The 17,989-nt window shown below is 42.8% G+C and overlaps 1 protein-coding gene across 1 annotated transcript in view; it reads right to left on the reverse strand.

The window, feature by feature from the left end:
- MYO18B (myosin XVIIIB) overlaps positions 1 to 17,989 on the reverse strand; it is a 764,821-nt gene that overhangs the window by 702,178 nt on the left and 44,654 nt on the right. Inside the window, 2 exon segments of the mRNA XM_040358554.1 lie at positions 2,809 to 2,952; positions 4,637 to 4,751. Coding sequence (XP_040214488.1) covers positions 2,809 to 2,952; positions 4,637 to 4,675 — 183 coding nt within the window. The 5' untranslated portion in view covers positions 4,676 to 4,751.

Here is a 17,989-nt window from a genome sequence, read left to right on the forward strand (position 1 = left end):
CCTACTTGGTCCGTGTCCAAGAGGTCGTCCAATTCCCCTGAGGAAAGGACCTCCTCTTCTGAGGGTCCGCGCTCGGGCGACGGAGATCTATTCCGCCTACTGCCCCGCATAGCTGCGGATATCATTTTTCCCATGCTTTTCTGCATCTCTTTTAAAGAGGTGAGTAATACCTCCTCCGTGACCATCTTAGGGTTGGACTGACCCGCGTCAGCTCCAGCCCCAGATCCCGATGGCCCCAAGGCTCCCTGTAGGGAAAACAGCGGCATACCATGGTACAATACCGAGGTACACCTGCTACCTATTGGTATTTGGAACTATAAAAGTTAATTGTCCAAACACCTGTTTGGGGGATAAAAAAATGCTTCCTCTCCCCTAGATGACTTTTTTTTTTTTTTTTTTCGTTTTTGTTTCAAATCCAGGAAAGAAAAAACATTCTGTCCCCCTGAGTAGTATTGCAAAGAAAAACTATGAGATGGAAAAGAAACAGCCTATTTCTAGGCTTGACAAAACAGTCCTCTGAAGACTGCAATATCCTTTCTGGCCACTGTGTGTCCTCGGCGCCCCGTGCTGCCGCTCTGGTCTTTCTCCTCAGTTCCAAAGTATTGATGGAACAAACAAGGAAGGGCCGCCCCTTCCTTTAAGCCACTGACCCGCCCTTCCCCCCCAGCAACCTCAAACAGGAAATGCCCCTCCTGACAGGGGGAGGGGGGGGGGGGGATTTTGGGAGGAAGGGACCTCTCTGTTCCAGCAAACTGCAGCCTGCAGCCTGGAACCATGAGGAGGTCAGCGTTTTGCCTGCTTGCAGGCTCTGAGGAGGAAGACTGAATGGAGCATCGCCTGGAGGCCTGCAGGTAAGCAAAGCTCTCTGACACACACATATATTTTTATATAACACAGGCCCCACTCAATGCTTTTCCAACACTACAAGGGAGGTCACATCTTATGGGGAATAATACATAGAGAGCCATCCTATCTTTATGATATGTGACTAGTTTGCCAGATGCAGTGCATAACTTTAGGCATGTCCCCTGTGACCCCCCAGAAAAAAACCTGCTAAGAACCAAGTTCCGCAAGTTTTCCCCTCACTTACCTGCTCCATGCCGCAGGACTTTGCCAAGCAAGAGGCCCAATCTTCCCCCATCTCCGTGGGGATGTCTAGACCTTCAGGCCCTGGGTTCCTATGAAGGATCCACTGTCCTGGGCCCATATAGCACCCTGGCAACAGAAAACTTTAGGTACCCAAAGGTTTCTAAGTTCTGGGCCCAGGGTCCAGCTCTCTAAAAAGAAAAGCATTATGGGCTATACCCCAAGGGTTTGGGGTCCGGTTACTGACCACTTTAGCGCTGAGGCTTTTTTGGACAGAACCGGTAGCTCACCTAATCCCAAGGATGCGGAGGCAAGCTAAACCATGACTAACACCTAAGACACTGGCGTAAAAACTGAGGTACTCCTCCTATGGGAGGGGGTTATATAGGGAGGGGCATTTCCTGTTTGAGATTGCCAGTGTCTACACCTGAAGGTACTCCATATAACCCATATAGTAATGAATGCCGCTCTGTGTCCCGTGATGTACGATAAAGAAATGTACACACGACCGGTTTCCTCGAAAAAAAAAAAAGAAAAAGCAAATTTCATGTTAGTTTTTGCAGAGAAACTCGGTCGTGTGTACGAGGCCTCAGACTTTAGTAAAAAGTCATGTTTACAAGAGAGGGCTTGTATACATTTACTATTGACTGCAAATTATTACTGAGTTCAAAATAATTGAGCATGCCAATTATGAAAAACATATTGGTGCTAAGAGCTTATCAATGGATCTGTCTGTTGTTAGCCATGACATACAGACAGGCATAACCCACTGACTAAAACAGGTACATGGCAGGAAACCCTGGTTGCACTGATACTTGCAAAGTATGACAGATCCGTAAAGCCCAAATCATTTGAAGAAGTGACTAATTTGAATTAACCGGCAATGTTTATTGGCTTTATTAAAAATAAAAAAGACTAAATGGAAGTTTACAAAATTGAAGAGTTTTAGAGACAAAGGGCCAGATTCACAACGAGCGGGCGCAACGTAACTTTTCTGATTTAAGTTACACCGCCGCAAATTACACAAGTTAGTGCCCGATCCACAAAGCACTTACCTGGAAATTTGCAGCGGTGTAACTTAAATCCGTCCGGCGCAAGGCGGGCCCAATCGAATGGGGCGAGTCCCATTTAAATTAGGCACGCTCCCGCACCGGACGTACTGCGCATGCTCCGTCGGGTAAATTACCCGACGTGCATTGTGCTAACTGACGTCGCACCGACGTCATTTGCTTAGACGTTAACGTAAATGGCTTCCAGCGCCATTCACGGACGTCTTACGCAAACGATGTTGATGTTTAAATTTCGACGCGGGAACGAAGGCCATACTTACCATGGCTTAAGAGAACTAGGGCTCAGCCCTAGTTTTACGCGGCGTAACTCGGCGAAAACTACATAGATTTAGATCGACGGGCCGTTCGGGGATCGCCGTAAGTCTTCATTTGCATATTCTACGCCGGCCGCAGTAGCCTCGCCACCTAGCGGCCGGCCTAGAATTGCATCCTTAAGATCCGACAGTGTAATTCAATTACACCTGTCGGATCTTAGGGCTAGCTATGCGTAACTGATTCTATGAATCAGTCGCATAATTAGAAACAGAGATACGACGGCGTATCAGTAGATACGCCGTCGTATCTCGTTTGTGAATCTGGCCCAATGCGTTCTATTAAGCCTTAGTGGGGGTTGTTTATTTATGAGATATTGATACAGTAACATTTTACTTACTGGGACCTTTTCTTTTGATTCTTTTCCTTTCTGCTTTGCTTCTTTTTCTGTTTCTCGAACCAGCTGTTTGATGAATCCACCAGGAATGACTGAAAGCAGAGGCGGAGGAGATGCAGCTCTTGGCCCCTTATCCTCCTCCTTGATCTATTTACGTATAAAACAAAATATATTAAAATGCAGTTTCTGCATCAACATTGTTTGGTTGTTCCATGCGATGTGTAGTATTGGATGTACAGTAGCCAGTAGATGTCAATGTTTTACTAAAGGTTCTACCTCTTCAGCACACAACAAATGCTTATTTTATGTATGGCAAAAAAACAATAATTAGTCAATGCGTATTGTTTCTCCAACGAAAAATAACAATTTGGGGCTTATGACAGAAATGTTTTCAGAAAAGAAAATGTTTTGCTACCCATAGCTACTAATCTGCTTCCAACTGTCATTCCTACAGTAGATTCTTTGATTGCTTGCTCTGAGCAAGATATATCTTAATCATACAGTACAGGGCAAGATATTTTCTTTTGAATACATTCTCCATACATAGGCCCTTTTTGTACTTTGCAATATTTCTAAATGTCTGTTTACCTAAAGTGGTTTTAAAGTCTATATTTTTTTATTAAAATAATAAACATTTTATACTTACTGGTAATGCACAGAGTGGCCCCTTACCTCCTCTTCTGGACTCCCCTGCCAGCAATCTTGGCTCCTCCCCTGATGTGTCTGCTCCCATAGCATGCTATTTGCCATTGGGGCAGACGTGCTCCATTCCAAACTGGGCTCTGTGTGTCCGTAGACACAAACAGCATGACTCAGCCATACCAGCAGCCCGCTCTCTGTTTTTGACTGACAGCAGCAGGAACCAATTGCTCCCACTGTTCTCAGCAAAACCTGTGAGACCAGGAAGAGGGGGAGAAAAGTTTTGCAGCCGGGCACAGTGATGGGTCAATACAGGAGTTAGGTAAATGTTAGGGAGGGGGAATAGGAAGTAGAAGGTTTTTTACCTTCATGCAGAGAATACACTAAGGTAAAAAAAAACATTAGACTTTAGAACCACTTTTAAAACTACTGAAAGATAGTGAAGGAAAAAGTGGGGTTGTCTATAATAACCAATTTAATGTTTACTTCCATATTCTAATCAACATTGGAAAATAACAGATCTAATAGGAGACAAAGGCAATAGCTCCATTATCATTTGCTTTATATGAGGTCAAATGTGTAATTACCAACATGTTAAAGTGACAATCCAAAGCAGATGTTATGTTGGAGATAAAAAAAAAATGGAGAAATCCACACTTTCATTATAAAGGAGAATAAAACAGAAAAAATATAGACATACAGTATAATATAAGTTAAATATGAGATTGAAATGGCATGAACTTAAATTATTAAGCCTGTTAAAATTATGATTGACATTGCATTGTTAAGCTAAAGCAAATGTCAGTAGGTTAATTGCCCCAACCTGCTTTAATTAAGAGGTAGACCCCTGATTCATATCTCTTTGTGTAGAGAGACACAGATGGGTCCTCCTCCCTATCCTCCCACATTATCCTTACGCTGGTTTGGTTGTATGTTCATGCTTATTTATTAACACTCTTAGAGCACCATTATATTGATAGGGACAAGAGGACATATCAGGCTGCACTGGCTCGGCAGAAGTATCTGAGAGGCAGGGCCTGCTTTCAATTGGAAGAAAAACTCTTTTGAAAATGAGTGGGAGTTGTTCCACTGTAAACATAGCTTTAATAATTATATAAAGTTTCCATGCATTATTAAAACGGCTTCATGCAAATACCGTGAATGAAAAATGTGAGCTAATACTGAGACTTTCCTTTTGTTCCCACAGTGCTAGGCGTGAGGAGATAGCCATGCTGTTACAATGTCTGGAGGTAACTTGTGGCTTCAGGAGTGATGCACGTAGGGTATGTGAAACATTAGTCTTCACACTGGACACACATGATGATATGAGAAGAGGTTGAGAGAAACAAAAAAGAGAAATGGTAAATTAGTATGCTGTGAAACATATTACTTATTATACAATATTTTATTTTTTCATGATAAATCAGCTATATATACATACTGCAGAAAAAAATATGAGTAGTAAACATATATACTTTATTACTATATTTATCTAAGTTGCAGCAATATGATTATCTACTGTACAGTATGTATTTCCTATGTGCCAAGAAGTATGTTGAAAGAAACGTGATGATTTTCAACTGTGGTGGTTAGCAGGATTCTTGTGTACCCAAGCGCTTCATCTGTAACACACCCCTCCCATGCTGAAATTCAAAGCTGGCCGTGCTGCAGAGGCTCCACCAGCGTCCCATCAAGAGATGCTCAAAATGGTAAGCTGCAACAATGTGGGGTTTTCTCCTTGTTACATTCCTCCAAGCTCAGACACTCCATAGCCTGATAGACTGGGCCTTCATCCCTGCGAGGCAGAGACAGCAGGAGTCAGAGGAAAAATAAGGGGTAAAGGAGGGTTAGGTAGGAAGAAATTGTACAGATTTTTGGGGAAAGTTTCACCTCTCCCAAACCCCCGGAGTTGTAAGTGGATGGGATGAAAGTTATAAGGAAATTGTTGTCCTCAGTAACACAGTAGACTTGGGGTTCACAGCTACAGACAATTTGTGGCAAGTGGGGTCTTTTATGCTCATGTCTTTAAAAAGGAACCAAGGATTCTGGTTCAAAGAGAGAGACCACTATTGGTTGGCCATACTATTAGATCTCCAATACAAGGGTAAAACAGCCTATCTACTGCCACCATCCCAGAAGAAGCCTAAAATATTGCACAGAGTACTGCATGGAAACCTCTTTTCTGCATTTCCTGATGATGGCAGAATAACCTCTGATAATTATTGTGCCGTGGATCCGCTGAGCCTTGAAAGGAGGAGAGGCCGCAGCTGCCTAAGTGCTGATAAGCAGTGCTTTTTTAGACCACAGTGGCTAGGCCTAGCTGTAGGGAGCATTAACAGGCACCACTTGAACCATATGACTGCTCACTACATGTGGGCCAAGGCTGACGCGGACACTTTGAGAAGTGAGGACCCCATAGACTATTTGGTATCCGGACACGACCACTGCCCAGAGTTTGGTCACTGCCCTGCAAGCAATGTACTGTATCGGAAAGGCCTTAATCATAGTACGAGGTTTTGTTACAGGGAAGGAAACTCACCCATCACATAACAGTGTAGACAAGCTCACTTTTATTAAAATAAACTAGCCTGTAATTACTAATGACTATAAATGCCCTGCTGCTGATTCAACAGACTAAAACATTTATTTGTCATCTGCAATATTTCCGCAACTGAGCTGCCAAATTCTATTGTTTGCTGTGGGGAAAATCCTGTAGTGTGCTCAAACTTTGTCACCTATTTTTGTACTCCAGCACTATAAAGGTGCTATATAATGTTTCCACAGCTTGACCACAGCTGCCATATTTCTAATGCTTGCTGCAGGGCAAATCCTCCATTGCACCTCGAAGTTTAGGCCTATTGCAGTGCTCCAGCATTCAAAAGTATCTATGGCTGTTATCTCCCAGATATTACACAATTATCTAATATTTTTCTTCAGCATAAAACCTGTCTCGTTTCTCCATCTTATATTGCAGTCTAACCAAGTTGCTTACATACTGTCCAGCTCCTGAGCAATATTTGTGGTTATTGCCTCTCAAATAATAGACTCTATTTTCTGTTTCAAAATAAAACCTGTCTTGTCTCTTTCTCTTACATTGCCACCTAATCATGCTGCACACATACTGTTTAGCCAGTGAACAATATATGTGGCTATTGTCTCTCAAACAAGTGCCCATGTACTGTCCTGATGCTAGCAAATTACTGTAGCGCCCTGCTCCCAAATAACTGGATGCTATGTTAAATTTAGTGGGTGTCTGAGTCGATAATATGGCTCAGACTGTGATGATTTATACTAAATTAGCCTCTGTCCTGGCAGTGGATGTGCCTAATAGCATTTTTCTACTGTTGCCTGTAGGTGGCGATACCCCCACAGGCCTGTGTTGGAAAACAGGCAAGCCATAGATCATTGAGTGTCTTTCCTCTGGAACAGCCCAGTGGGAGTGGAGCCCCGCTGTGCATGCTGGGAAAGCATACTTAAGGGGCAGACGCCATTTTTTGGGGTCCTTCGCCTCGTGGCCCACCTGGCACAAGGTATGTGTTGCGTGATTTCCAGCCCCGAGACCACGTTGGCCCAAGGCTGCGTCTCTATCACCAGGCCCAGTTATGCTGACTGGGGCCTACAAATAAAGAGGGATCTCAAGTTGTCCATCTAAGCGGAGGAAGCTATACTTAATAAAGGAAACCAGGGGAGGGACCTGCCCTGGAGGAGACCACGCGGAAGGCTTATGTCTCGGGATAGGCCTGGTTACCTTATTAAGGAGGGATCTGCGACTCAAGTTGTCCTACAGTTCGCCGGGTCAGATTAAAGGCTCTTTAACTGTACGGCTGGAAGTTCGGGTATTACATCCTGTGGCAGAGGATTCCGGACTGTTCAATTTATTCCCAATCAGTCTGAGGCAGAGACTGTTATCGAACTGGTCTGTGCATCATCCCGACTGCTAGGCCAGGTGAGAGGGGTCTATCCGGGTGAGCAATACCCACTCAAGAGGGAGTGGTGAATGACTTTGGAGTATAGAGGTTTTTCCCCAGTGATCTGTACCAGGTACATGAACCTTTTCCCTTCCCCCTTCATCACAAGTTTTGAGCAAAAGAATAAAACCTGACAAAGTAAAAACAAAAAACTGTGCTAATAGTTAGGCCCCGTATACACGAGAGGATCGATCCGCTGAAATTGATCCGCGGACCGGTTTTAGCGGATAGATCCCCTGGTGTGTACAATCCAGCGGATATTTTTCCGCTGATTTTTTCCCCCGGGGATGGATTTCCAGCGGATCAAAATCTCTTAACATGCTAAGAAATCAATCCGCTGGAATCCAGTCCAACGGATTGATCCGCTGGTCTGTACAGACTCACCGGATCAATCCGTCCGAATCCATCCCCCGCATGCGTCGTAATGATTCGACGCATGCGTGGAAGTCCTTTTATCACAGCGTCGCGCACGTCGCCGCGTCATCATGGCGGTGACGGCGCGACGCGTCACCGCGGACGGAATTCCGCGGGGATTTTGATCTCATGGTTAGTACAACCATGAGATCAAAATCCGCCAGAGGATTTATGCGCGGAAACGGACCTCCGGACCGTTTCCGCGGATAAATCCTCTTGTGTGTACTAGGCCTAAGGGTTAAATTGTGCCATACACAAAAACATAGCCAGAAAAATAAAGCCGCGCCACAAAACACTAAGCAATATAAAAATAGTAATCTTAGAGGGTATGGTATATTCAAGTCCATATACATGTATCTTGAAACATGAGTCACTCGTAGAAAAAAACAGTCCAATTGGAGAGGTAAATGCATAAACAGTTAAGATGATCAGTATAGGTCTCCTGTTGAATAAATCTTTGCAGATGAAATCCTAAGAATCCACACCACCAACGTGACAGGTATAAACAATATGAGTGAACCCTTCACCAGAATATGAGGCCGCTTACCAGAGGGCAAGCAAAACTTTGCATTCGGCTATAGCCCAGCCACGGCCTTTGACTCACAGGTTCCCGGGGGGGGGGGGATAACAGTAGACACTCGATGGTAGCAAACTCCAGTTCATCCGAGGTGGGAATAAGAAAGAAGGTGCACCATAGCGTGACTCTGTTTAAATGTATAACATTTATTAAAACACAAAATATACTCACAAGCATAGGTATAAAAACAGCGTTAAAAACAAACGAATGCCGGCCGGCATACAAGGAGCCCTCCTCCTTTGCGTGGTGACGTCACTGCGTGTCCTTCCAGACGCGTTTCGTCATCAATAGGACGTTTTCAATGGGGGTTTGAAAACGTCCTATTGATGACGAAACGCATCTCAAAATCTGCTCAGTTATATTATTATATAGTGTATATTTTGTATACTTTCTTTTTTGTGTTTACAATAGTATTTTTATTCTACAGCAGTTAAAAATATTTGTATATTACCACTCAATATGTGCTTTCTAAAGTCTCTTTCTTATAGCTGTTGTATTGAAAAGCTACACAAATGACTCTCAGGAGAGATAAACCACCTCTCTGTCCTAGCATAGATGGACTATCTTAATTTTTTACTTATACCCTGGCATACCAACAGGCAAATACGTAGGGGGAAGCAGAAGATCACATTGGTGACTATTTGAATTTCCAAGTGTAGAGCTTTTTTTGTGGGGGTTATGAGAAATGGCCCTCCCCAAACAGTATATTGCACCACTAAACCTGTAGGTAAATAAAAGAACCAGAACCTTCTCTAATGCCGCGTACACACCATCGGATTTCCGACGGAATAAAATCCGATGGAATTTTTTGTCAGAATTCCGATGAAGCCGACTTTCATCAGTCTTGCCTACACACTATGAGACTCAATTCCAACCTTCCAAAACGATGTGACGTAAAACACTACGACGAGCAGAGAAAAATTAAGTTCAATGCTTCCGAGCATGCGTTGACTTGATTCTGAACATGCATGGATTTTTCTCCGATGGAATTCCACACAGACGATCGGAATTTCCTATCGGTTTTATTTCCATCGGAAAAATTTAAAACATGTTCTATTTTTTTACACCGATGGAAAAAAGTCAGATGGGGCCCACACACGATCGGTTTGGACTTTTTTTAATCGGAAAAAACGATCGTGTGTACACGGCACAAGTGGAAGAGTGGGTTTGAGAATACAGTTGGCAGTGCCTCCCCCCAGACAGGACCTCTGTGAACACAGGGGATTTACTGCCTGGAAAATTAACCAGTAATCTAATCAAAGTAATTGGAAGCAGAGAAACCACTGCGATCAGCATATAACATCAACCTTAAGTATATAGATGCACACCATTATGGAAATAATACAAACTTTATATAGGAAAATAATATTAATAGTGCATACATCCAATGTACAAACAGGTATTATCAGCAAAGGGCCCAACAAGACTCCTGATGGAATTATGGAAATTTACCCGGGTATATATATAATTATTAATAGAGATACCTTTAGATAAATAATACAGAAAAGTCCAGTTGCAGGGGCCCCTAATAATGATCATGATGTGGCATTCATCTTGATGTCAGAAACCTGAATGCAAGATCTGTAGTTGCATAGTAGGTGAGGTTGAAAAAAGTCCATCAAGTCCAACCTATGTGTGTGATTATATGTCAATATTTCATTGTATATCCCTGTTTGTTGTGGTCGTTCAGCTGCTTAACTAATGTATGGGGATAGTGATGAGGAGACCCTCCTGCTATTGTCCAACCAGCTTGGAATGCAGCTTTTCACCAGCAGGAACCATGGAGTCAGCCCATCTACTCTGCACTTTATTCCCTAGCAGTTTCCAAATTCCTATGCAACCACACCTCTGCCTACCAGAAGTGGCCATAAAATGCCTAATCTGTCTCTAGCCTATGCTGCTTATCATGCCCTGAGTTAAAACTGGCCATAGAATCCCAAACCTGAAGGTACATGGTTAACTAAAATAACAGGAGCTGCATAAAAAAACTCTATTGCAATAAACAGGTTTGCCTAATAACATACAGCAAGGTTGCCACAACACACATACAGTAGACCTAGCTATCTGGCACTGTGCATGTGAGATAATAACAATAAGACAGAGATACTCTGTCTGTCACAAGAATTCAGATAAATGTTCAGCAGCTGCCGTTAAGCTATTAGAACCTAGGAATACTTGCACAATAGTCCCTTCTGGCTTGGGTTTAGCAATATGGACAGGACATGTGGCTGAGATTTCCTCTCTGTCTCTCCCGGTTTCCTCCTTCTGGGGGTTTCAAAGCCAGCCTCCAAGTGACAGGAAGTGCTAATACATAATTATACATAACACTGATATTTGCAGCCAACGGTTGAGGGAAGCAGATCCCTACACTAGTAACATGGCATAATGTACAAAATGAATGCTGGAATGAAAGTTGAAGGGAATATACAGATCCTTGCAACAATGTAAACATCAATTTCATATCTGATTGGATCTTTGTATGTATTTAAGTTCTTATTATGTTTGGAAGACACCTGCTTTTACAACTTGGTAAAATGAATGCAGAACTATATGTCAGATCATAGTGTAGCTAAAATGAAATCCTTATCTAGTGGCAGTAGTTGACAATCCATTGCTGCTCCTCATGCCTGGAGATATGTCATTGCATTTGCCATTATGCCACCGTTATCAGCTTTCTCTGTAGCTATTACAGTATCTTCACAGGGCTTCCATGTGCTTGTGTTGACTTTTCAATCAGTTCCAATCACAAGGATCAAAGTATTCTTGCTAGGGCAGCATTCTACGGCTCACTGAAAGCATCCACCAGCTGGTGTGCATCACATTCGATCTAAATAAGGCTCAGCATATTGTAAGTGACGGACTTCCACTAACATCTAATTTACTGTCCGACTACATTTATTCCCTAAAGGGTCAATTAAACCTTTTGAAGTATGTTCAAATCCAAATTGGAACACATTTAGGGCCAGATTCACAAAAGGGATACGACGGCGTTTCTCCTGATACGCCGTCGAAGCATGGCGGGAGTTAGGAAATGGAGCATGCGCAGTAGGTCCGGCGCGGGAGCGCGCCTAATTTAAATGGCACACTCCCATTTGAATTGGCCCGCCTTGCGCCGGAGGCCGCGGGCGTAGTTTTCATCGCAAGTGCTTGGTGAATCAGGCACTTGCGATGAAAAATTGCGGCGGTGTAACTTATCTAGGATAAGTTACGCCGCCGCGATTCTACGTGAATCTGGCCCTTAGTTTGCTGAAGTATTATAAACAATGCTTTTCCATAAAAAAATCAGATTTTGTTCAGCAGCTTTTTACATCGCATTATTACTGATCTCCTCCAGCCTCTTCCAGACACTACGGCCCGGATTCACATACATTGGCGCATATTTATGCGGGCGTAGCGTATGTAATATACGGTAAGCCGACGCAGCGCACAGAGGCAAGCACTGGATTCACCAAGCACTTGCTCCCACTTGCTCTTAAAGATACGCTGGGTTTCCTCGGCGTAAGCCAGCGTAGGTGGAAGTGGGCGTGAGCCATGCTAATGAGGCGTGACCCCATACAAATGATGGGGCAAACGTCATAGAAGTACTTAAAATAAACGGCGCATGCGCCATCCCGTGGCCGCATCCCTGTGCGCATGCTCAGAATCACGTCGGAACTACTCCCTAAGATACGACGGATCACTGCCTACGACGTGAACGTAACCTATGCCCAGCCCTATTCACGTACTACGTAAACTACGTAAAATACGACGGCTGTGTTCCCTGGTCCATACCTTAGCATGAGTTGCGCCTCATATATGGGGAATAACTTTACGCCGGACGTACGACTTACGCAAACCGGGTATATTATGCGCCGGGCGCAAGTACGTTTGTGAACCGGCGTATCTCCCTCATTTGCATATGTGCATAGAAAATCAATGGGAGCGGCAAATGCGCCCAGCGTAAATATGTGCCCACGATACGACGGCATAGGCAAGTTACGTCGGTCGTAGGAAGACTATTTTTAGGCGTATCTCAGATTGTGGGCACGGCGCACGGATACAATGGCGCATAGTTACACTTACGCGGCGTATCTCGAGATACGTCGGCGCAAGTGCTTTGTGAATCCGGGCCTACCTGTCTACATGTACAAGCTCCAATTGTAGCTGCTAATTATTGTTCTGGACTAGCTTTCATTCTCATTCCTGTGCAATGTGTGTCAGAATGTCCATCTGCAGCCTTTACCAGGAGGTCATGGCAGGAGCACCAGGGTATTTACTGAAAGCTGCAGATTTTAAAAAGACTAAAACCTTTTAAAAAATGACATTATCATTTTAAAGTTAATATAGAATTTACACGAACTTAGTTTCCCATATAAGTTTTTCATAATTTTTTAAGGGGGGGGGGTAGATTATCAGTTTATATACAATTTACATAAACTGCCCAGGTTCTCATACAGGTTTTTCATAGTTTTTAAGGGGAGGGGAAGATTATCAGTCATTTCATGCAAGGATCTTGTATCCCAACGATAAAAAGAATTGTACCCTGCAGCACAGAATAGAAAACATTATATACAGATTAGCAAAGCAGGGGGCGCTATACTAACTATAAATACATAACATAAATACTAAACAGTGAAAATAAATATATAATAAATGCCAACAGTGCAAAACCGGCTAATCACCACCCGTAAGGTAAGTGGTTGCCTAAAGATATGTCACAACAGAACATGCATATATCAAAACATAAATGAGTCCGTTACAATATAACAGTGAAAAAAGTCGCTGGACCTGGCTGACTTCCTGGTGGCCACAGGATAGATTCCTCCTTACATCTGCCTACCCGTGGAACCAAATGCACCTGAGACTGGATCGCACCGTTCACTGGAGACACAGATGAGCCTTTTTTAAACTTCTGTCTCCAAGCTGCAGTCAAGGAATAAAGGGATCACTTGCCATAGTTTGTCCTTTAGTGACAACAAAGCCTAATTTGACCTTTTTTCTAAAGAATAAGGTCAATGACATCTGGTAAGGTGCCATCCTTATTAGCACAATTGTGGTGTACCTTAATTGGTGAAGGTGGAAACCATTTCTTTACCTGTTCAACACAAATAGAAGAAATCTGAGCACTAATATTTCTCATGCACTTCATATGGACTTTTTTCACTGTAATATTGTAACGTTTTGATATATGCATGTTCCGTTGTGACATATCGTTAGGCAACCACTTACCTTACGGGTGGTGATTAGCCGGTTTTGCACTGTTGGCATTTATTATATATTTATTTTCACTGTTCAGTATTTATGTTATGTATTTATAGTTAGTAAAGCGCTCCCTGCTTTGCTATTTTGTAACTATCTCCAGTTCACTGGAAATTTTGGGGAGCAGCTTTTTTGATTAATTTAATAGATTTACTAATTTTCTAATTTTATTTGGCGCGAGATCCTTTTTCCCATTATATACAGATTAGCTGTTATGCATGTGTACACACCACCTGGATACCAAAACTCAACATATTATCATACTGCACATGAAGGAAGAATGCGCAGTCTACAACAAACAAAAATTGCTCCCTTAACCATAATACCTACTACCAGGGCTTTTTTTTCTCAGAGAATAGGTGCAGGAACTCCCCCCTTCTGAGTCCTTCCTTGCCTCCACCCCCTACCCTCCTCTGAGCACCGTCCCTTGGCTCCACCCCCCAGCCATCACCCAGTATTGCCCCTTTTAGAGAATACAGAACCAAGTATAATTTTGTGGTGCTAAATAATGATAACAAGAAAAGCAGTAAAATAGATCCCCTGCAGCCAGCAACAATAGACCCCACCCGAGCAACAATAAATCCCCCACACATTACTAGACTTCCCCAACATCCATAGGTCCCCCCAGCAACAATAGTTCCCCCACACAGCAGCAATGGACTGCCCATAACAAAATACCACCCCGGAAAGATCCACCCAAGCAACCATAGACACCCCCCAGAAGCAACAACAAATCTCCCAGCAATCTGCATTAAAAGACCCTCCAGCAGCCAGCAACAATAGTCCTCTCCCTCAACAGTAGATCCCTATCAGCAACAAAAGATCCCCCACCAACAACAGACTCTCACACAAAAACAAATCCCCACCGAATTCCCCAGCAGCCAGCATCAATAGACCCTCCAGCAAACCCCACACCCTTGTCATTACATACATTCAGTGCTGAAGGTGCTTGCGTTCCCCCACGTTCCCACTGAAAAAAAGCCCAGACTACTACAAAGCTATATTTGGAGTATATGGTGTTCCCTTCCAGGCAAGGGTTTGTTTCATTTATTTATTTACAGATTGTTTAATCGCTCTTTGTGAACATTGCTGACTGTTACAAAACAGTATTTCCCAGTAAATTCAGCAACCAATCAGACTTCATACTTCACTAATCTGATATATGATTTATTGTTACGTGTTAGTGCACTTTTAATTCTGTTTTTTTATTTTTTTTCCTAACAAACTTGTTAGATAGTGATCAGTGAAAATAAAAAACACACATAACATGAACAAGAGGGTCTTTTCATGCAGCTTTTAGGCTGGATTCACATCTATGCATTTTTAGTGTCTTTTGCATTTTGCAGATTTGCACTACAGAACGTGTTCCATAGGAAACCATGGTACATGGACTGTAGTGCAAATCTGCAAAATGCAAAAAGCACTAAAACTGCATAAGTGTGAATCCACCCTAAGGGGACACAAAAATATACAAATCCTTTAAATAATATGTCCTATGCCTGTACATAGTGTTATGAAAGAAAATGAATTTCACAGACAGTCTTAGTGACAGTGTACACTGAAAGTGCATATTTAGCACAGAATGTGCAGCTCAGTTTACATTCAGACACAGTGCCTGTGTGCCGGAATGACCTAAGTCTTGGGTTTGTGCAGGAACTATGTTATCCCATGCTGGCAAATCAACATGGTCAGGATCTCATGGGCATCAGGGCATTGAAGCAGAGGTAAGTATTGTTGATTTTAGTCTCTCCCTAAGCATTTTTTTTTTTTTTTACTTTTCCTATGCTTTTCTTGCAACAGCTTCCAAGTCATTGGCAATATACAGTATAAAGATGAATAAAATAAACTTTTTGCGTTAATATATTATGTTACTAACTCTAAAACTCCCAGCTGTTACATAAAATGTATGTTAACCTCTCTTGATACAAAATTACAAATTATATCTTACAAAAAGCTGCATATTATAGGAACTTCAGAGGCCATGCCAGAACATAACTATAATTAGAAAAATCCAGAAAAACACAATATTTTCCAACAAAACCTGGTGTGAATGCAATACTGTACAGAAGTCCACAATAACCATATCAGACATGGTAAACAATGCTTTTTGGACAGTTAGAAAAATATATATATATATTGATAGGGTTAAAAATTACATTGTAGCAGCCTTTTAAGCATCAGGATTAACTTAGTGTACTGTAATCAGGCCCGTCGCTACAGGACAGGCAAAACAAACAATTGCTTGGGCCCCCGAGCTGGCCTGGGGCCCCCAACTTCGCCTTCCCAGGCTGTAGCATGGCCAAGCTCCTCTTCCTTCCTTCCTTCCTCGAGTCCTGTCAGTACGGCACTGAGTGCTCACTTCCTTTCAGGCCGGCCAGGAACACAGGAAACTGAATCTCCTGTACCGCACGGTACCCAGCACGGCCCGGGCACTATCTGATAGGGGGCCCATAATGATAGAACATCGGACTGACAGAAGGAAGAGGAGCCCGGCCACGCTACAGTGGCAGCCTACAGGGAAAAAGGGGAGGTGAGAATAGAAAAACATAGGGACTAGGGAGGGGGGAGGAGTAAGAACATGGGTGTAAACAATTAGTGTAGCGTTAACGTAGGCTTTGCATGCGGGGGGGGGGGGACTTGGGGGCCCCCATTTTGCTTGGGGTCCCCAAATTCCTTCAAACGGCCCTGACTGTAATTGTATAATTATGAAAATCAGGCTTCCTATTTCCTTTCTTTAAATCAATCAATAGACTGTAGCTACTGTAATTATGAAAATAGGGCTTCCTATTTCCTTTCTTTATATCAATCAATACACTGCAGCTAATAGCGACTAAAGTTTATTTTTACAAGGGCACCCTTCAAACACATCCCCTGACAGACGGTAAAGCATAGCATACTTAAGCGTCAAACCTAAAATCACATTATTGCAAAGTATGCGAGTCTGTGCCAGGGGGCACAGTGGTGAGACATAAAGCTATCTTTAAGGACTTGGCGTGACCTTCTATAATCCGGCATGGCATCAAATCTAATACCCCTTACAATACAGTCTGCCAACTGCTTGTCCTTAGTTAAGCGTTACCCTAAGGCTTCCAGTTTTACACATAGTGTATTTTCTATATTTAGGGAGAAAGTTAACTGCTGGCAGATCCTGAAGTCAGAACTCTCGGCCAACAGGATTCGTTGAGGGAAAAACATCTACACCCACACTTGGAAAATAAGCATGATGCAGGGTGTAGAGATACACGGTACACCTGTTACTTTTCCAGACTTCTTCTAATTAAACTTGGTAATCTGATCCACCATGTCAAAAATGATAGGGATTAATTACCTTGAATGCCCACAAACTGCTAATCAGCATATTTAAACAGGCAAATAAAGTGTGTATATGCATCGTTGTTACAGTCCTTAACTTCAGCTCCGGAAGGATTAACCCCTTTCCTGACCAGAGCATTTTTTGCGATTCTGTACTGCGTCGCTTTAGCCGACAATTACGCGTCATGTGAGGTTGTACCCAAACAAAACTGACAACCTTTTATTCTCATAAATAGAGCCTTCTTTTGGTGGTATTTCATAACCTCTGCGGTTTTTATTTTTTGCGTTATAAACAAAAAGAAGTGACAATTATAAAAAAAAGTAGTATTTTTTTACCGTGCATTGCGCGAAATGACTTCGCAACAACGTCATTTTTTTAACTTAGACGTGAATTACGTCCATCCCTATTCACGGACGACTTGCGCAAAAAAAAAAATCAGATTTTGATGCGGGAACGACGGCCATACTTAACATGGCAAGTCTATCTATACGCCGCAAAATACCAGCTTTAACTATACGCGGGAAAAAGCCGACTAGAGACGACGTAAGAGAATGCGACGGCCAAATTTGCATACCCGACGCGAACTCCACCCAGCGGACGCCGAAGTATTGCATCTACGATCCAAAGGCGTACGAAGCCGTACGTCTGTCGGATCAAACCCAGATGCCGTCGTATCTTGGTTTGAGGATTCAAACTAAAGATACGACGCGGGAAATTTGAAAGTACGCCGGCGTATCAGTAGATACACCGGCGTACTCTCACTGTGGATCTGCCCCATAGTGTCTACAAAATAGGTGATAGATTTATGGCATTTTTATTATTAATCTTATTTTTACTAATCACGGCGGCAATCTGAGATTTTTATTGGTACAGCGACAACATTATGGCGGACACATCGGACACTTTTGACACTATTTTGGGACCAGTCACATTTATACAGTGAACAGTGCTATAAAAATGCACTGATCCTTTCTGGGTGCCCTCTCTTTATATTTACTTTATTTGATATACTTTTTAAACATTAATTCCTATGGC

Source organism: Rana temporaria, chromosome 1 (genome assembly GCF_905171775.1).
Source record: "Rana temporaria chromosome 1, aRanTem1.1, whole genome shotgun sequence".
NCBI lineage: Eukaryota > Metazoa > Chordata > Amphibia > Anura > Ranidae > Rana > Rana temporaria.